A 22,161-nucleotide genomic window follows, 5' to 3' on the forward strand; every position below is an offset into this window, starting at 1 on the left:
ATTTTTAAATTGCATTTGGTATCGCGGGTGTTTCGCTACATTGCAGAATTCTGCGATAAAGATATTTTTGTATATTTATTACTGTGGCGAGCTGCGTTGAAGAACAGTGTTGGAGAATGGACATCTGCCTTTTATGCACTATGAAACTACCAGATGCTTTTATTTTGACACAGAAACATCAACAATATTAAAAATGTAGCAGCAAGTCATCAAACACAAACACACTACACTTCACACTCACAGTCCTGACAACATAACACTTTACCAAACTAACTAGGCTGACTAAACCACAAAAAACACAATAAAACAAAAACATACCTAAATATGTAGTGGGCGGTGGAAATTGGTGGGACTCAGAAACACCTCCACAATTTAATCAATTGTTCCTTGTATCATTTCCAATAAGTCGGCAACGGTGGATTTGTAGTAGGATCGCAATCATGTGATCGTCAGCAGGGAACTGACACAGTGTTCACTTGTCATGGTTACAGTGATGCCGCGCCGGCCGCTATATCTTACACTGAGAAATCCTTAAGAAATCTGTGGATCCAGACTATAAGGTGCATCACTGCCAAAATCTAATCACTCGGTCCTCGTGTCACATCTGACCTTCCCTGAAAATTTCATTCAAGTACGTTTTTGAGTAATAAATCCACATGGACAGACAGATTCACAGACAAACACATGCCAATCGTCACATAACTTTATTATTACTAATTTTATTATTATTAAAATAAATATTGTGGCATTGGATTTGTGTATGATTGTGTTCATTTTCGTTTACTTTATTTTGTTTATTATTTTGGTGTTTATGTTGTGCCCTGGATCTTATTTCGTTGATTATTTGGTCAGATGTTTTATTGTTTTGTGTTTGATTATTGCCCTGCTCGGTGTCCCAGATGTTGGTTCCGCATTCTTATTGTTTTTGGTACAGCTGATTTAATTGTGGTACTGCGAGAGAGCCGGTAAGAGCGCAGCCTGTGTTTGTTGTCCTGAGCAGTGAATAAAACCTGTAGAAAACTGTCCTGTCATGCTGGGGATGTTTAGCACGGAAGACAGCAAAAGATATGAGCAAAAAAACACAAGATAATTGTAACCCGCCTGCCCCACAGCCCTGGAGACGGGTTACAATATGGTTGCTACTTCGCGGATGTTCATCTATCACGGGGGATCTGGAACGTAACCCCCATGATAGATGAGAGACCACTGTAGTCCCCTTTTGCTTTAATGGCAGCTTTACACACTCTTGGCATTCTCTCAATCGGCTTCATGAGGTAGTCTCCAGGAATGATTTTCCAACAGTCTTGAAGCACTTCCCCAGATGTGCTGAGCACTTGTTGGCTGCTTTTCCTTCACTCTGCCGTCCAACTCATCCCAAACTATCTCAGTTGGGTTTAAGTCAGGTGATTGTGGAGGCCAGGTCATCTAACGCTTTCCTTCTTGGTCAAGTAGCCCTTACATAGCCTGGAGGTGTGTTTGGGGTCATTGTCTTGTTGAAAAACAAATGAGCCCAAATAAGCCCAAACCAGATGGTATGTCAATGGAACTACAGAATGCTGTGGTAGCCATGTTGGTTATTTTCAATAAATCACCAACAGTGTCACCAGCAAAGCACCCCCACACCAGCACACCTCTTCCTCCATGCTTCACGGTGGAACCACACATGGAGAAACAATCTGCTCACCTTCTCTGCATCTCACAAAGACACAGCAGTTGGAAGTAAAAAATCTCAAATTTGGACTCATCAGACCAAAATACAGATTTCCACTGGTCTAATATCCATTCCTTGTGTTCTCTTCTTCTTGTTGTTCATCCTCAGTAGTGGCTTCTTTGCAGCAATTCCACCATGGAGGCCTGATTCACACAGTCACCTCGGAACAGTTGATGTTGAAATTTGTCTTCCGGGGCAGTCCTCTTGAGAGCCAGTTTCATAATAATGTTTCATGGTATTTACGACTGCACATGAGGATGCATTCAAAGTTCTTGAAAATTTCCGGGTGGACTGACCTTCTTAAAGTAATGATGCACCATCGTTTCTCTTTACTGAGTTGAGTGATTCTTGCCATACTATGGATTGCAACAGTAGTCAAATAGGGCTATCCACTGTGTACTAACCCTACCTCTGTACAACACAACTGATGGTCTCAAACACATTAAGAGGGCAAGCAATTCAGTAATTCAAATTGACTTCAAATATATTCTGGTTTAACCCTTTTTTTTACTACATAATTCCATATGTGTTCTTTCGTAGTTTTGATGTTTTCAGTATTAATCTACAATGTAGAAAATAATTATAATAAATAATAAAACACTGAATGAGTAGGTGTGTCCAAACTTTTGACTGGTAATGTATTTGTTAGTTACCTTGTAAAAACAAATGAATGAATAGTGAGAATAAATTAATTAAAGGCAGAAACTACGTAAACTATAATCAACTATATAAAACCTCATCACATTGTAAGGAACTTTTTATATAGTTGATTAATAAATAACCCATTTGAAAGCAAATCAATCAGTACATACTTTGATAATCCATCAACTGTTTCAGTGATTTTGGTCCTGTATTTCTATAATAAATTGATTAGTTTTGAGTTAGAAGCTGCTGGTCAGCAAACATCACAATTCATTTCATGCTAGCACCTTGTCCTGCGGGATGTTGTGATATGCATTTTAAACAGTGTTTAAAATGTCTTTGCTATACCAATTAATTACTTTTTAACTGATTATGAAAATATTCCAAGTTGTTGCTCTAATGTTAATCCAAATAATTTAAAAGAATTACAAATCTCATGTAAATTGACACATTATTTATGCACTTTTGTTTAACTGTTAGAAAACCATATGTCAAATGTTGTTTTCAACCTCTTATTTAATATAGAATATCAGGGTCCCAGACTGTGACTAAAATTGTAACAAATGCAATAATTTTTTGAGAGTGTCAGTTAAAATTTCAGGTGGTCCCGTTCGTGCAAGTGCTAGCTATTGTGGTTGACAGTAGTTCTTTATCTTCCTCACCGCCTCAGTTGGTCTCTCCCTGCTCAACATGTGAGACAGATGTTCAACAGATGAGGAGTTTAGCCTGTGTCCAGTTTATAGGAGTGATATCAGACAACCTCAGGTAAAAGACTGGTGAAAAAAATTAATATTTTCACATGAAAATTTTTCACAAAAATTTAAGTCTCAAGTCAGTGTCAATTGTTACATCAATGCAAAACCAAGGTGTAAAAAGATAACTATTCATCAGCATGTACAGTTGAGTAATGCCATGCTGTACCCAAAAGGAGCCCTGCACGTGGTAATCCCACTTCTTATTTGTAGAAACAGAATTTATACCCTCCTTCCCTCCTTTTCCCAGTTGCAAATAAATTATTTTTAAACCCATTAATACCCAGACAACACAACACCTGCTCAGTCCATCTAGAGTTTCCTAAAGCTGGTTTTCCACACTGATCAGCATAAACAGCTGGCTGACAATTGAAAACTTTGCATCTCTATCCAGATGCTCCTTTACAACTCTGCATCGTAAAAGCAAATGGTGGCCACTTTTGTGAATTAAACTTTTGGGCATATATAAGGCCATATGCTTTTCTGTGCATTTGTTGGCTCACTTCGTACATTTGTGTCACGCTTAGATGGTTTCTTATTTTACAGAGGATACAAGTAAGCTACCGGAGAGAATCTAAGTAACCTCAAATGCAGAAATACTTCTCATCAAGTCTCTTTTTCTTTTCAATCTGAATATTTTCTGTTTCATTGTCTCTGATTCCCTGTTCAGGTAGCGTTAACCTGCACTCAGATCTGGTGGATGTCTGACGTTGGGATGGCTTTTGCCCGTCTGGAGGAGGGCTATGACAACGCCTTGAAGGAGTACTACAGAAAGCAGGTGTCCCAGCTCAACACCCTCATTTCTATGCTCATTGGCCAGCTTACACCGGGCGATCGGCAGAAAATCATGACCATCTGCACCATTGACGTCCACGCCAGAGACGTGGTGGCTAAGATGATCGCTCAAAAGGTGCGAGGGGCATGTGGGATAAATCTGACCAAGAGCATGTACTGTATAAATTTCAGTGCAGACAAGGTGATTGCTGCTGTGTTTCTTGAGAGGCTATTACCAGTGAGTAATGCACTCAAGATATTCAGGCAAGGTATGTCATTACCATAATTAGAGGGTGGAAAAGCGTAGATTATTTGGGGCTTTATCTCAAGCCTTGGCACTCTCTGTTTAACTCTTTTCTAATTTTTTTAAGGCGGAAAATTCTCAGGCCTTTGTGTGGCTTTCCCAGCTGAGGCACCGATGGGATGAAAAGGAGAAGCATTGTTTTGCCAACATCTGCGATGCCCAATTTCTCTACTCCTACGAATACCTGGGCAACACACCACGATTAGTCATCACTCCTCTTACAGACAGGTATGGAGGTGTCCTTGTTGGAATCTTTCTTTAGACAGAGGGGCAACAAAATCTGTTATAGCTTGTCAACAGAGTGAAATTAAAATTATTATCATTGAACAAAGCAAAACCTTATTGTTCTTACACTAAACTTTCCATCCTCACATATCGCATATGCCGCTAACAATGATAACGGGTAGATTTTCCCTCAAAATTCTCAGTAATTATTGGCCCCTGGTACATTCACATCTTTTAATGCACATTTTTAATCTTTCCATAAAAAATCCTGAGAGGAATCACAACAAAGGTTTATTTTGCACTCAGCTCAGGTGGAAAAGTTGGCATATTGATAAAAGCAAAGCATGACAGTGCAATGGAAATGGGCTCAGCAAATAACTGAAGTCGATGAAGTGTGTGATTTCAATGGCTACTGAAGCTTCTGCTGAACTAAAAAGACAAAAGAGTCAGTTAAAATTTGTGCTACTTTTGGATTGAAACCTCCCATGTAGGTCCTTGCATGGCAGGTTTTTCTTTTCTGGCCAACAACTGTCAATTTTACTGAAATGGTTTTATTGCATCGACTGTATGTTTTCCAAAGAATGGCTATGAAGTTTAGGCTGTGATCCAATACTCATACAAACACACTATATGCCAGAAAAGTGTTTAATGTGTCCGGCAGATAGTACACTATATTGCCAAAAGTATTTGCTCACCCATCCAAATAATCAGAATCAGGTGTTCCAATCACTTCCATGGCCACAGGTGTATAAAATCAAGCACCTAGGCATGCAGACTGCTTTTACAAACATTTGTGAAAGAATGGGTCGCTCTCAGGAGCTCAGTGAATTCCAGCGTGGAACTGTGATAGGATGCCACTTGTGCAACAAATCCAGTCGTGACATTTCCTAGCTCCTAAATATTCCACAGTCAACTGTCAGCTGTATTATAAGAAAGTGGAAGTGTGTGGGAACGACAGCAACTCAGCCACGAAGTGGTAGGTCATGCAAACTGACGGAGCGGGGTCAGTGGATGCTGAGGTGCATAGTGCCAAGAGGTCGCCAACTTTCTGCAGAGTCCATCGCTACAGACCTTCAAACTTCATGTGGCCTTCAGATTAGCTCAAGAACAGTGCTTCAGCAGAGAGCTTCATGAAATGGGTTTCCATGGCCGAGCAGCTGCATCCAAGCCATACATCACCAAGTGCAATGCAAAGCGTGGGATGCAGTGGTGTAAAGCACGCTGCCACTGGACTCTAGAGTAGTGGAGACGCGTTCTCTGGAGTGATGAATCATGCTTCTCCATCTGGCAATCTGATGGACGAGTCTGGGTTTGGCGGTTGCCAGGAGAATGATACTTGTCGGACTGCATTGTGCCAAGTGTAAAGTTTGGTGGAGGGGGGATTATTGTGTGGGGTTGTTTTTCAGGAGCTGGGCTTGGCCCCTTAGTTCCAGTGAAAGGAACTCTGAATGCTTCAGCATACCAAGACATTTTGGACAATTCCATGCTCCCAACTTTGTGGGAACAGTTTGGAGCTGGCCCCTTCCTCTTCCAACATGACTGTGCACCAGTGCACTAAGCAAGGTCCATAAAGACATGGATGACAGAGTCTGGTGTGGATGAACTTGACTGGCCTGCACAGAGTCCTGACCTCAACCCAATAGAACACCTTTGGGATGAATTAGAGCGGAGACTGAGAGCCAGGCCTTCTCATCCAACATCAGCGTGTGACCTCACAAATGCCCTTCTGGAAGAATGGTCAAAAATTCCCATAAACACACTCCTAAACCTTGTGGACAGCCTTCCCAGAAGAGTTGAAGCTGTTATAGGTGCAAAGAGTGGACCGACGCCATATTGAACCCTATGGATTAGAAATGGGATGTCACTTATGTTCATATGCGAGTCAAGGCAGGTGAGTGAATACTTTTGGTATGTCAAATGCAGGTTGACAAAAATGCCTCTAGGCTTAAGACCCTACAATACTATTTATAAGACAAATGAACCTAATTTAAATAATGCATTAATACATACTCTTAACAAACTGCCAAACTAATTTACTAAGCACTTACCAGCTATGTCTGTGTTGATTCTCAGTCATCCAGGTCATGGTAATTGTAGTAGAAATCAGCTGAACTACTCTTTAAAGTTCTTGAAGATGCTGCACTTCTTACTTAACAGCTACATTCTTGATATTGTGCTAGAAGACTGAAGCTGAAACTATACGTCCCACCTGATGATCCAATGGTACCTAAATGGTAGCATCAGTACTAGTCACTACCTGGAGCATCTCCTAAATGGGCCTGGGTCAGTTAAACGTGGCAGTGCTGTTTGGATTGTGTAGGAGCAGTGTGAACTGGCACTAGGGGGGTGAATCTGGTATGCCTGAGTTCACCACCTAGCCTCCTGGAGGTGTTGTGGGACTAAATAGGCGAAACACTGTTGAAGGGAGGTTTCCACCTGATGACCCCCAGAGATGTGCTAAGAATCACTGCTCACTGGTGTGTATAGTGATGGGTCAGGGATCCTAGGTCTTTCATTGAGTGCACATCCTCTTTGTTTGGAGCACAAGTGTCTTGTGTTTAAATTAACATATAGAGGACTTAGAATTAGTGTGAGTATTATCAGGAAAATTGAGAAAGAGAGGGACCCCTACTTAATTCTGTCATTTCTGTTATCTTTGGCTCTTAAGCTTACACATTTGGGGTTTATATTGTTTTATTTATAGTTTCAAACTACGTGTTTCACTTTTGACATCACATAAGGCTAGGATGTGGATGTCAGGCTGGCTGCTGCCAGGCCGAGTTAGTGCCCTCCCCTCTCCTTCCTCCTGCCGGTTAGGGCAGCCCAGCAGCGGAGAGGAGGGAACAGGTGTTCCCCATCAGCCACAATCAGCAGCTCAGGAGTGCAACCAATCAAGCCTCATTTGGTTCACTATAAAACCGGACACAACCCAGCTCTCATCGTGGGAGCGTAAAACAAAACGAAAACTGAAATAAGAAGACAGAAATGGAAAAAGAAGAAGGAGAAGGAACGACGTGTTGCTCCTGGACCCACCGCGTTCCTGCCGATTGTGCTGTCAGCACTGGACACTTTAATTCGTGAGTTTGTTGTTGGTCTTAGTTATAGCTCTGGTTAAGGAGTCACTGTGTTTGAGAAGACTTCTGTGTTAGTCACCCTTTCGCTACCCTCCCAGAGATAGCCTCGAGTTTAGTTGTTCTTAAGCTGGACATTTCTCGCTTAGGTGATACCTACCGCGACTTGGTTATAGTTGGTCGCTTTACAGTTCCGCCCGGCCCTTAGGTGCCACTATAAGATTCAGAGCTTGTGCGCTCTACTTTTGTTCATGGTATTTGTAGACTTCTGTTGTTGTCCCTGAGGACATAGTAAATAAACCAGAGTTACACATCACATACTGACTGTTCATTTCCTGTGCCTGAGCTCACACCCAACCCCCGTGACAGTGGACTAATCAATGGGATCAGTACTGGGTAACAAGTCTGGCTGGGTTTGGGGAGTGAGCTTCTTCAAATCCAAAACAGAGCAGGACAGACCTGTTAACATTAGTAGGATCTGTGAACAGCTTCCACACAGAGGGAGCATACTACTCAGTGGATTTATTGCTTGTGATCAGGGCACTTTATGGCAGCATGTAAAAACCACAAAATTTAGTTAGCTACTAAAATGCTTGGAAGTAGTGCAGAGTTAAGTTACTACAGTAAGCTAGTTATCCAGACATATTAATGACAGCAGTTTTCATTGGAGCAGATATACACACTCCACACTGTTCCTCCACTTAGCTCCAGTATCATCAGACTTACTGGACGGACAGTGTTAGGAGGACGGGTTTTACTAAAGCGTCAGTTGGTAAAAGCATCACCAACCTACTCACTCCTGTAAAAGGTAAAATGAGAAAAGTCTTGAGCAAGAATACTCACAATGTAGTCTTTATAGATTAATAAAATAAGAATGATTGCATGAGCTCAAACACAATTTTGTATAATCCATTTGAGTTGATGAAAATTAGTCTTTTTTTCCTTGTAACTGAGCAGACGATTCAGGCTTCTCTTCTGATAAGAACCATCCGACACCTTCTAAGACTCTCCATTTGAATCATTATGCACACCCACTCCAAGCAAAACCTTTTAAAACAACTCGGCGTGGGCACTTTGCCAGCAGCTTGCTTGTTTAAATGCACGTTTCTGTACGATTCTTGATGAAGTTAAACTACACAGAGATGAATACATGCCTGCCCAAGTCCTTTGGCAAACTGCAGTGTTTGGCTGTGTGGTTTTGCAGGCTGACCAGTATTCCCTTTGAAGCTTGAACAAAGCAGAAACAATGGGCTTTGATGGCCGGATCAGCGGCCGTGTAGCAAGACTTCACCATATGGTGCATGCCCTTACTGCGACTCACACAGCTTGGCACTGGCTTTCATTGCAACAATGGACCATAGACCAGGGGGCTAGGTGTCAAATCCTTTAATCCATGACTTGAGAAAACGGCTAAAACAGCTACAAGCGTGTTTTCTACATGATATTGTTAAACAACTTTCTTCACAGCAGAGTTGCTAAGAGAAGTGCACTTCCTGCTGCTAAAAAGTCGCAACCTGGTATCACCAAACATCACAATGATTGAGCATAAATCCATGTTTTTAGCTTAACACTTTGCATATGTGTATATACTTAAGGATGTTAATAGTTCACCTAAAGTGCCAAAGCTTTTGTCTTACCTGTGTGGAGACAAGTTTAGTTGAATGGTACCTTTCAACAACATGGCAATTCAATGTGCTTACATAAGAGATAAAAAGGCTTTGAGACAAGATAAAAAAGAAACACAGTGAAATATAAAATACATGTAAATGTGATTTACACAGAATAAACAGAATAATAATAATACAACACTGTTACAGCGTAGTGCAAGGTATAAATTCTCCTTAACTGGATACATACATAAATTTGAATACATACATCAAAATGGAGTGCCAAACAGAAAGCATTCAACCTTTTATATAAAAGAACTAAGACTAGACCTCTGTATGTTTCTTCCAGATTTTTGCTACAGAGAAATGGACACTGCCACTTCATGTTTATTTTTAAACCTGGGGACTGTTGTACACATGTAAAGGTCTGCTGAGAGGTCATAACATTGGACAATTCATAACACTGCAGAAGATCTCAAGCTGTATTCACAAATATCCTAAGGCTAACAGTAGCTTCTAACTTTCTGAGTCAGGAAAAGTTCCTAAAGTTAAAGATATAATATTCAGGAATTGTCACTTATTGTTTGTGGTCACAACTTAGCCCTTCCTCCTTGGCTCATCAACACCAGTGTACCACCTGCAGCATCACATAAAACAGCAAGTCAAGGTACCTGACTTCCTGAATAGCAGCTCATTACAAAACAATGGCAAGTATGTTTATGCAAGTTGCAGCACTGATTTTACAGTTATAAATGTACAAATGTACAAAACCAACACTGAGTCTTGAATGATCAGCTTAATACATTGGTTTAGGTTAATTCTCAGCACTCTTGCATGGGTCATAGCTGGTATTAGCCTTTGCTATCTGGAACAAGTCTGAGTGAGAGGGATGCACAGTGGTAATGATGCATTTACCAACCCTGTATTTAACTTCTTTTAAAACAGCAAACATGCTACACAACAGCTGGGTAGCTGTTAGCTTGAAACTTGGACCCATCAAGACACTTTGGCTGATTCGATAACTTAATCACCCCTGTCGGCATGTACTTCGCTTCACACACTGGTTACCCACAAGGCCTTGTTCTCCTCTCATAATTTTACGAAATGAACATCATGCTGCATTCAAAAACTCCTGAAATGAGTTATTGAGACCATTAAATTGTTAGGAAAATGTTTACTAAGGCATAAAATCAAGCTCGAAGTCGTCGTTTTCTCATAGACTTCTATAAAATCTAAATTCTTTTTGCAACCAGAGGAGTCGCCCCCTCCTGGCTGTTAGAAAGATTGCAGATTTAAGGCACATCTGTGTTGGCTTCACTTTTCAGATATAAAGGCTGTGTTAATCCATATACAGTCTATGGACATACTCTGCTTGTACATACTACACTGTAAGCTACTGTTAGAATATTATTCCATAGTATACTATTTAGTAGAAAAGCCAATACTTTAACAAGCTAGCTGAATTAACTGCTGGCACCTACCTGTCTAACAGAGAATAGACCACCCTGTATTTCATTGCCATCCTCTCCATTCCGCTCACCAGCAGAGAAATACCAACTCCAGATTTACTCTTGTTCTGATATTAGCTTTGTCCACTCGGCATTTTGTCTGATTACATTTATGTTTTGTTGGCACTGTGTTCACAGTTTTTGTAACAGCTTATGCTTTTGTAGCTTTTCATTAAATCCCAGCCTCACCTGTGTACTGTTATTGGGTCAGGGCTGTACATCCATTGCCCAAAGATTGCAGACCATAACATCCCAAACACGGCAGAAAAAAGATGAAATTAAGAAAATACAACCAGAGGGCAGGGGATAGATATACCACCACATACTTTTAGTGAGCAATGAGTGAAAATTGGGAAGAATTGATTCATACATTGTTTATTCAGCAAATCCTGTTTATCTTTAAGGGGCAGGTACATCACAAGTTTTTAGTCAAAGAGAAACTCATGAATTATTTTAGTGCTGAAAGTGTCTTCTTATATCTGTGAGAAGCGCTTGATATTAGATATAATGTACTTGTTTGACAAGCCACCATTTTACTTTTTCATGTAAAAAAACAAATCTGTGCCAGTAAATTTCTTAAATATTGAATGATATGTAAATAATTGCCCTCATGTGTATAAATGAATATTTTATTTCACACATACTCACTGATCAACCAATCAATCACTGTGGATATAGTAAGCTAATTAATAAAATATGATCATTAAAGATAAAATCTGTTGTGAATACAACCCCAAATGTGTCTGTAGCCCTAAAAGTGCTTCACCTAACACAACACTGGTTATGTTTATAAAATCAGACAGGAGGTCAGTTCACATATCTGAGAGCTGGTTGGATCTATTTGTAAGAAGCCTTGCAGGATCAGTTGCACCTGTCTGGTGAACAGCATTTAAGTCAACAAAAGATCTAAACATTTTTGTCTAGGTCTTTTAATATTATAATTCATGCTTTGTTTTTAAGCAGCAGATCATCATGCAGTTGTTGAAATCTAAATCTATGCAACTGTTAGTGCTGCAGGTAGCAGATAACTTAACTGGAGCTTAGTGCTTAGTGCCAAGGAAGAAGACCCTGTGAAAACTCGTATCTGTAGATTGTCCTGAGATTATCCTGAGAGACAGAGATGTTGTTAGTGTAGAAATGATAGGTGAATGATGTATCATGGTTAGACACTGTGTGCCTCATAAATTATATTCCATTCACCTCTATCGCATAAAGGAGAAGGCAGAAATTTAAAAACTAAATTAAGATACACATATCTGTGTGGCTAGACACCACAAGAGGTACCCTGGAAAATGTTGTATTAATGACAGCAAAACATATAATCTCAACTCAGGCTCCATTTCTTATGTGTGTTACACGATAACAACAGGTTTTATTTCATATAAACGCCTGCCAAGAACAAGTAACTAAATGAACACTGACAACTGTTCCATTCTTACTGGTCATGTGGTAAAACGCTCACTCACAGATAAATGAGGTTCAGTGCAGCTGAAAGATCTGCAAAAAGCTGGCAGACCAGAAATTCAACATTTTGGAGGTAAAGTATGTGTTTATTTACACTGACCCAAAGGTCAAGAATGAGTGTTGATGCTCAAAATATTGGAGCACTTTGGGTGAACTGACCCTCCCCTAAAAGGCTTTTTCCACAACAGGTATTTTGACTTGTCATAGAAGGAAAAGTAAAGATGTTATAATGACAGTGGTAATGGCTCTGTGTCACAATAAACCAGGACAGTGTGACAGCAGACTCTTTATAAAGCAGATAGTTTGACTTGTCACTGCAGGAAAAGCACAAACATGGGGCATTTTTATGTTACGCGACAACATATATAAATGGCAGCTCATAACAACAAGGTTATTAAAGCTGATTTGTATAAGACATAAAATATGTTAAGGCAAAACCTAAAAGAAAGTCAAGGCAATATTAAAAGACAACATAAAAAGACAAAATTGAAGGCCAGTGTTTAAATTTCTATGTCTGCATGTGTGCAAGGGGCTGCTATGACTATGTTACAAAGGCATTAGTGCACATACTCAGCAGTAGTGTGCATATGAGGAGTCCATACACTACAGCGATCTACTGTGCTGGTATGGGACGGACCCTCCAAGCATACTAGAAAGCAGAATAGGAATAAGACCACTGTTATGTTTTCCTTGCATGCCAGTATCAGAGGCTCCACAAGGGTCAGCATGTCATGAATTTTGGCATCACGCTAAGACTGCTCCCTGGACATGTGTGTGCCACCCAAAAATTGTGTCCACAAAGTGAGGATGCTACAAGGGCAGTAGTGTTCAAGCTTGGCAGTATAAGTATGCGTCTGTGGGGTCCATGGCTTTTCATTTTTTTTGTCAGTGCTGAACTCTGACATAATTGTTGCTTTTTGGCTCTGGAAACAATTTAATAACCACTGATGATGTTCATGATGGCTGCATTCCATTTATGTTAGCCAGCTCTGAGCTCAGGTAGTACATGATCACTCACTGACCTGGCTTCCTGGGTTACTTACTGGGTGACAGACTGGAGCCATGCTTTATAATATTTATACCAGCACTTTTCCTATCATGAAGTCCCAAATATGAAAAGGTTCCACAGCACAAGCAACTAAATAGAATTCAGTGGCCATTACTATTATTATTATTATTATTACTATTATTATTATATACACTTTGCACCTTGCAGCTAGAAGATCCCCAGGTCACATCCCCGCCTTCCCGGGATCTTTCTGCATGGAGTTTGCATGTTCTCCCTGTGCATGCATGGGTTTTCTCCGGGTACTCCGGCTTCCTCCACAGTCCAAAAACATGCTGAGGTTAATTGGTAACTCTAAATTGTCCGTCGGTGTGAATGCGAATGTGATTGCTTTTTGCTTAATGAGGATTAAGCAGTATGAATAATGATAATATGGATGATAATGATAATGGATGGATGGTTTTCCAGCTGTTAATTATTTGATATTAAAAACACAAATATCATCTAAAGGAAAAGTGAATCTATAAATGCAAAAATATTCAACAAGAGCACAAGCCTGTACGTGCTTGTTTATCACAAGCTGGGTGTTGCCAGTGTGGTGTGTTCACGTTCTGCAGCAGGATAATTAGGCTAAAGGAACTCATGCTAATCTTTTACAGGAGTGTTATTGACACAGTGTTAGCATTCACTCAATACTTACTACAGGATCTCCAAAGCTGCACCATTACGCAAAATGTCAGTAATTTTTTAGCTGGTTCACGCACGCACGCACGCACGCACGCACGCACGCACGCACGCACGCACGCACGCACACTGACAGAGGAATTGCAGAGAGACTGAAGCAGACAGATGGACTGATATATAGCTGTTTATTTTAAAGACACTACAGTAAAACTAGTCACTTTGTTACAAGCCAGTTTAGTTTCACTGTCCCGTCTCTCCTCTTGCTTTAGCTGTTTTGTACAGGACGTCCTTTCCAGCCTGCTCAACAAGAGCCATAAAGCCTGTTGGTAATGGTATCCAGATGATGCACTGTATACAGATGGAATCATTTGTCTTCTCCGAGCTTCTGTCTCTCGTTATGCTTTCCAATATTTCCCCTTTCCATACATCATCCACTAAACAGCAGCTCATTAAAATGATTGCTGTATTGATATTCCAGGAAAACCATTGTGTTTATTGCACTGATCAATAAAGTCCTGATTGTGTCCATCAGTTCATATTTGGGATGCTGCCGGTTCTTATAGATGGCAGACTGTTTGCTAACCTGTCTGCCCTGACAGGTTCTGCAGAAGAATGGTGTCACTAATCAGCCTGTGTGATAATCAAAGCACAGCAGCAGATTATATTATCATGTAATGAAGTAGTGTACGATGACTACTGAGCTTACATCAAGACACTGTCAGAGCTGGCTATAAGAATGTGTCAACTCTTCATTTGTCATTTGCACTGTTAGCTGCTGTGGGGAGTTGCAGCAGAAATTAAATCTTTTTTTTTCTACTCAAGGGGAGTTTGTTAATGCTGCAGTGGCAGGAGAGGCAAGTGCCTTGCATTCAGCTATTTTGCTGCATGTTGCTTCAGTGGTCTGAGGCACAGGAGCATTGTTCTTCACTGCTCAGGTGTAATGTTATGGTGATCATCGATGCTTAATGTGTCCTCTGTTGAATGCCACTCTATACTCTTATGTGGCACTGAAGGGTTGAATATCTGTGGAAGCCACTTGTTAAACCATGCACTCCACTTCATTCACAATTATTGTACAAACTGGTAGTTTTCCTGTCTTGGATAGGCTGTCTTTTCTTCCTTTCAAATGATACTTCTCAGTGCACAGACACACAAGTGTACCTCTGCCAAATCCTGGGCTCTCACATGTATTTTCTCAGAGAGTGTTGGCAAATCTCAGATCCTCTTTTCCCAGCAGACATTTGTTCAAAGACAGAAAAGCACTCCCCACATTAGGAGTCTGAAATAAGCATGGCGTATTATGTGTGTTCAGTGCAAAGTCATAGTTAGGACCCGGTTAGCCTAGTTTAGCTGAGAGACAAAAAGCAGGGGGAAACAGCTAGCCTGGCTCTGTCTGAAGTTTAAGAACACCTTTAAGGCTCACTAATCAATAAATTGTATTGAAGAGTGTTGCTGTCACAGTGAACTATCAGTTTGAGTGATTTTTTAAGAAATTCCAGTTTCCAGCTTCTTTTATTTTGTCTTCTGTGAACATGACCTGGATATCTTTTGAGTGGTTGAGGAAGTCATCTAGGTATTTTGGAGACATTTAAAAGATATTTTCTGATAATTTATAGACCAACCAAGACATCAGTAATTCCACAAAATAACCAACAGATTATTCAAAAATAAATAAGTTGCCTTGGTGAACTCAGTAACAGGCAAATAGACAAACTGTTGTAACTCACTCTCAATGTCATGGACTACGTGTGATCCCCCCCATTCCGGTGGTTGGCTCACCGGTTTCTGCCTCTCTCCCTCTGCTCGGCTTGGTGATCAGCACAGAGGGAGAGCAGCTGTGACTATCCACACCTGTGGGTAATGACAATCACCACGGCTTTAAGAGCGAGTACTGGTTGCGCAGTGGGAGTACCTTTTGTTCGGAGAAGTCCTCCAGATAGAGGTCCTGGACCCCCGCCTAAGTTTGGAATCAGCACTGGCCTCCAGACAGAGGTCGTGCCTCCCCCTCTTCACTCTAGTGAGTTTCTGGCCCTAGTGGCTAATTATTGATTTTGTTAATCAGAATAAAGAGATCTGATTATACCTGCCTGTCTCCCACTCTGTGTACATCTCAATTTGGGTTCCAAAATTACCACTCCCTGTGACACTCAAATGCAAACTGTCATTTTTCTGTTTGTGTATGAACAAAATAAAGAAAACAGGGATATTTTTTAAATTTGTTCAGGTTCAGGACATGATTTACCTCCAGATTCTAAACTCTGGCTTCTGAGCTAAGTTAATTGGCACGAACTGGAAAGCAAATAAGCAGATTCCCCTGAGTCTTGATCTCTTGCCTTAACCCTCTGAACCCCAAGAAGCTTCCGGGCATTCTTTGCTCCTCTCTCATTTTTTCTCTGTAATATAAACCCCTGTGCTTCTGTGGAAACAGTACAACCATGGCTGCAGGGACAGATAACTCTACTCAGAAAATCGTCTGTGTAGTTTGATGCAATTATAATGCAATAGTTGTAAAAATTAACAAAAATCTTTGACTATTCATTTTACGTAAATTGAAAAAAAATGGAGTTAGCATGTACAACATTTTTCTACATGCCCATGTATGTTACTAATGTTGTAAAATATAATATATACTATGTTAAAAAATATAATAAAATGGTGGCTCTACATGCTTTTAGACAATTTACTAATTCTTCACTACCCCGGCAAACTTGCTGTGTGTTGCTTTTCTTGCTACTCTGAGCATCAACTCGAGAAAGACATTTTTCCATGTTGAATGTATTGTGGCTGAACTTATTTTCCTTCATCCTTTTTTTTGCCCTCCTACCTGCACCTTGGCAGGTTTTGGGTTGGTTAAATAATCAATGCACAGCTCATTTTTAACTGGAATCATAAAATTATATATATTACTTTAATTGATTGTAATAAAATCTCTCCAATTATTGTCATATTACATTTTAGACTTCGTAAAAGATTGCATAGAAAGATGCCAGTGCTAGAAACTGCATTCACCATGTTCTGTGTGTGAGGCTGCTAATGGGTAAAATGCATAAAATATGGTTGTCACACTACTACAAATGGGCCTGTGTGTGATTACGATGCTCCTCACTGTGAATGAATGGAAGGAAGTAGCCCTATTTTAAGCAGTTAATTGAATCAGTAAAAAACAGTTTTACGTCCAGGTGTCAGACTCCAATCCTCAGCAGTGATGTACAATGCAGTGAAAAAGTATTTGTGCCCTTCTTGAATTTTTTCTTTATTAATATTTCCCCCACTTAAATGTTTAAGACAATCAAACTAATTTAAATATTAGACAAAGATAACCAAAGTAAATACAAAAATGCAGTTTTTAAATGATGAGTCGGTGTTTTAATTGGGGAAAAAAACACTGTTCCAACCTACCTGGCCCTATGTGAAAAAGTAATTGCTCCAATTATTAAATCATGAACAAGCCCTAACCCTACAGACATGTTCAATCAAGAAATCACTTAAATACAGTCATGGAAGAAAATATTAGACCACCCTTTTTTTCTTCAATTTCTTGTTCATTTTAATGCCTAGTACAATTAAAGGTACATGTGTTTGGACAAATATAATAATAAATACAAAATAGCTCATATGAGTTTAATTTAAGAGCTGATATCTAGCTATTTTTCATGGGTTTCTTGACAATAACCAAAATCACTTAAGTTCTTGCATCAATAGCTATGGCATTGTACTGCCAAAAACAGTGCTTTTAGGCATTCCATGTTTTCTTTTCTGTCTGTTTTAGTCACATGATACACACAGGAGTTAGTACTTGATTATATAACCATTGTTTTTGATGACTGCAGCCATTCGTCTTGGCATGCTCTCCACGAGCTTCTGACATTGCTCTGCTGTCACAGCAGCCCATTCCTGTTGCACAAATTCAAACCAATTTGCTTTGTTCTTGGTCTTGTGGTTCTCCATTTTGCGTTTGATGATTTTCCACAGGTTTACAATTGGATTTAGATCTGGTGATTGAGCAGGCCAAGGCATAGTTCGAATGTTCTGGCTCTCCATCCAGGCTTTAACTGATCTTGCCATGTGGTGAGGGGCATTGTCTTGTTGGAAAATCCAGTCATTGGAGGCAGGAAAGAGATTTCCAGCCCATGGGAGAAGACTGTTTCAAGAGTAGCTCTGTACATGACCTGGTTTATTCACCCTTCACACAATTGCATTTGCCGTTCTACCCACACTGAAACAACCCCAGTTCGTCACTGATTCACCCCCATGTTTTACTGTAGGGGCATGACAGTCTGGTTTGTAGGCTTCTCCAGGCTTCCTCCTAACTGGTAAGTTGGCTGGAGTGGGCATCAACTGAAAATTGGATTAATCACTGAAGAGAGCCTTAGCCCAATCTTCAACAGTCCAATCCTTGTGATCCCCAGCAAAGAGTAGCCAGGCTTTCCTCTGCCTTTCATTCTGGAGAGAATGGCTGCAAATCAGTTATGTGAACATTCACAAAGGAATAGCTTGTTTGCGGAGTTTTATTCAGGCTTTGGAGTGCATCATCGCACAGAAACAGCTTTGGTGATAGTCACCAATGACCTTCTCATAGCGTCAGATAATGGACTGGTCTCTGTACTTGTTTTGTTGAACGTTAGTGTGGAATTTGACTCTATCGGCCACAAACTTCTATTACAGTGAATAGAACATTTTATTGGCATTAAAGGGAAAGCACTGGACTGGTTTAAATCCTACTTATCAGACAGATTCCAGTTTGTACACGTCAACAATGACTCTTCTGAGCATAGTAAGGTTAATCATGGAGTTCCTCAGGATTCTGTCTTAGGACCGATACTATTCACATTATACATGCTTCCTTTGGGCAATATTATTAGGAAACACTGCAAAACTTTCCATTGTTATGCTGACGACACTCAGTTGTATTTATCTATGAATTATTAGGAAATTAATCAGCTAGCCAGACTGCAAGATTGTCTCAAGGACATAAAGACCTGGATGACCTGTAATTTCCTACTACTGAATTCAAGCAATCTTGAAGTCATTGTATTTGGCCCAAAACCATCTTAGAAACTCACTTTCAAAGCATATAGTTACTCTGGATGGCATTACTTTGGCCTCCAGTACTACTGTAAGGAACCTCGGCATTATCTTTGACCAGGACATGTCCTTTAACTCACACATAAAACAAATCTGTAGGACTTCCTTTTTTCACCTGAAAAATAAAGAAAAAATCAGGAACATCCTGTTTCAGAGTGATGCAGAAAAACTAGTCCATGCATTTGTTACTTCCAGGCTTGACTATTGCATTTTCTTACTATCAGGATGTCCCAATAGTTCTCTCAAACACCTACAGTTGATCCAAAATGCTGCAGCCAGAGTACTGACGGGAGTTAGCAAGAGAGATCATATTTCTCCTTCATTGGCTTTCTGTGAAATTCGAGAATAGAATTTAAAATCCTTCTCCTAACATATAAAGCTCTTAATGACCAATCTCCATCGTATATTAAAGACTGCAGGCTTACTTGTCGTTCCCATAGTTTTTAAAAGTAGAATGGGAGGCAGAGACTTCAGTCATCAGGCGTCTCTCCTGTGGAACCAGCTCCCAGTTTGGGTTCAGGAGGCGGACACCCTCTATTTTTAAGACCAGGCTTAAAACCTTCCTTTTGACAAATCTTATAGTTAGGGCTGACTGGGGGACCCTGAGGGAGTCAGTTGGAGTCTGCATGTACACAACTGACTTCTTTGATGTCCCTTAGTTATGCTGCTATAGGCCTAGGCTGCTGGGGGACCTCTCTTGATGCACTGAGCCTTCTCTCATTACCTACGTATTTACTATATATACAGTTATTGCATTGCATTCACTCTGTTTCCCCCTGTGTCCTTTCTCCGAGTGTCCCTGGTCCCAGAGCTGGATGCTTCTGATCTGTGCTTGCTGTCCCACCAACTAGCTTAGTCTCCATCATGTCCACTGTGGGATGCTACTGCTGTCTTTCCTCCAGCCCACTGCTTCTGTCACAGCTTGGATCAAAGGCTGCAACAACACAGGGAGACAACAACTGTGTGGTAACTAAAAATGGATTTATTGCAACACAAATAACCAACACGGTGAATTAAAGACAGCAAACAGAACCCAAAACCATGCAGCTGGAGCTCCCGCAGGCAGCAGCTCCTGTCAGATGGAGTGTCGTCACACACCCCACCTTGAAGATGAGGTTCCCCCTAGGAATCTCAGATAGCACAAGACATTATTTATTGGTATGGTAACTAGTCATCATTTTCTTAAATACCTACCATCACTATAAGTTACTCAAACATCAACCTCACTATACAGTTTGGTACTCCAGGTAAACAGCGTCCAGTACATCATACTCACCAATCCTTCGTAACCCCCCTGTCAATCCATCATCTCTATCCTGCACCCGCAACCGCCGGTAGCTGGAGAAGCACTTTATGAGTTTAGGAGGTGAAAAAAACAAACAAACCAGGGACCAGGAGGACTACGGATGGATCCAACAAGCATAACCTCACAAACCAGAGGCTCTGGACAAAAGCTCAGCCACATCTTCAGAGCCTTTAAAATGTGGCGAACATCCAAACCATGGGACTGTAAAAAACAGACACATCTATTGCCAACAGTCATGAACCAGTTTGTGCAGTCTGCACCTCTTCCCCCTCTTCACGGGACTGATGCCGCCGGGACTTTGTGGAAGCAGACAGCTTTATGGTCACACGAGCACTTCTTTTTACTCTAAGGAGGGGAGGACTGGCTCCTCTTAGCCCTAACAAATAGAGTCACATCTCTTTTCAAACCTGGCCAAAAGAAGTACTTTCTGATGCAACAGTACATCTTACGAACCCCTATATGTCCACACTGCCCGTAAGACGTCCTCAGTACCTCCGCCCGGAACACTGAAGGGACAACAATCTGAAAGACAGGATCACCACTGAAATCTGTCCGATTTGGCACCCATTTCCTTACCAACAGGTTGTCGTTTACCAGATATCCCTGTGCAGAGCTCTCCCCATCCAAGAGCACAGAATCAACCACGGCACTGGGGGATTGGATCAGCTCACTGTTCTGCTGCCAGGCTACTGCACAAAACTGACAAAAGAGAATCAGGTATCACCACAGTGAAGGACCCATTATCTTCTGTATTGGGCCTGACTCTGCCTCCCAACCACGCATGATCCGGGTAGCTGTGCACCCACCAGGAAAACTCTCTGCAACAGAAGGAGAAGATGTTACCACAGGTTGAGGTGGACCATCAGCTCACACACGGCTACCCACCAGGTCATTCCCCAGAATAACCTGCACCCCCCGGATTGGTAGAGCTGGACGCACCCACATGGTAACCTCACCCTGAATTAGACAATAGTCAAGCCTTAGCTTATGAGCTGGAGCTAGCACATCCAAACCCATCCCCTTCATGAGAACATTACCACCAATAGCAGTGAACTGAGAGAACGGTAGCACAGAACTCACGATCACCGAGCGGTACGCTCTAGTATCCCTCAGAATTTTAACCTTAGCATCACTACCTACTAGTGACACATAGCCATCAGACAGAAATGCTGAGAAATCGGACTGCAACCTATCATAGTTTACTGCAGATTCCTCTTAAATCTGGAAGAACTGACACCAGGAAACTTCCTGCCAGGAACAGTGAGTGCAACAGGCTCCACCTGCCCACCTTCAGTATTGTCTTTGACATTCGGCCTTCCAGTGTCCTCTGCCTCTACAGTAGTTACAGATTTTGTTCTGTCTCCTAACAACCAGAATGTGCAGTTCTTAACTGGTTTACTAAGATGTGGAAGAGCCCCCATGGCTCAAAGGCTGCAACAACCAGGGAGACAACAACAGTGTGGTGACTAAAAATGGATTCATTGCAACACAAATAACCAACTGTAGCGTAACCACCGTAGTTAAGTTTGCACTCATTAATAAAGGGACACCATCCTCAGTTTGTCTGAGGAAATTAATTTAAACAAAATTTCAAAGAGACTCTGATTAAAATAAATTTGATCAGTTTGATATCTGAAAGTCTAGAATTCAGATTAAATTTACTTCAGTTCCCACACAAAGAAATGCACGAGACCATGAATTGGTCTAAATGAAAAACATTAACTATTCTACCAAACAATACAGGTGAGCTATGTACAGTGACAAATATGATTCAAATTCTTTTGTTTTAGGCATTATGTGAGAGCTGACAACTTCTGAGTTGTGCTATGGCTTGAATGTAAGCAGGAAACCACTCTAGGCCTTTGCATGTGCAGTGCTGCTTATGACATGAAATGGCCTCTTACATACCCCTGGCAATACAATTAAGCTTAAGCATGTCAAATAGGACATAAAATATCATGTAATCAGCTGCATTTTTGGTCTTGTTCATTGTATTCTTCAGGTAATATACCTTTAGTGGCA

The 22,161-nt window shown here is 40.9% G+C and overlaps 1 protein-coding gene across 1 annotated transcript in view; it reads left to right on the forward strand.

The window, feature by feature from the left end:
• The window catches only part of dnah9 (dynein, axonemal, heavy chain 9), a 248,565-nt gene that overhangs the window by 67,143 nt on the left and 159,261 nt on the right, over positions 1 to 22,161 (forward strand). The window contains exons 31-32 of the mRNA XM_023276189.3: positions 3,776 to 4,015; positions 4,251 to 4,411. Of these exons, the coding sequence (XP_023131957.2) occupies positions 3,776 to 4,015; positions 4,251 to 4,411 (401 nt within the window). The remainder of the gene's footprint in view (positions 1 to 3,775; positions 4,016 to 4,250; positions 4,412 to 22,161) is intronic.

Source organism: Amphiprion ocellaris, chromosome 18, assembly GCF_022539595.1.
Source record: "Amphiprion ocellaris isolate individual 3 ecotype Okinawa chromosome 18, ASM2253959v1, whole genome shotgun sequence".
NCBI lineage: Eukaryota > Metazoa > Chordata > Actinopteri > Pomacentridae > Amphiprion > Amphiprion ocellaris.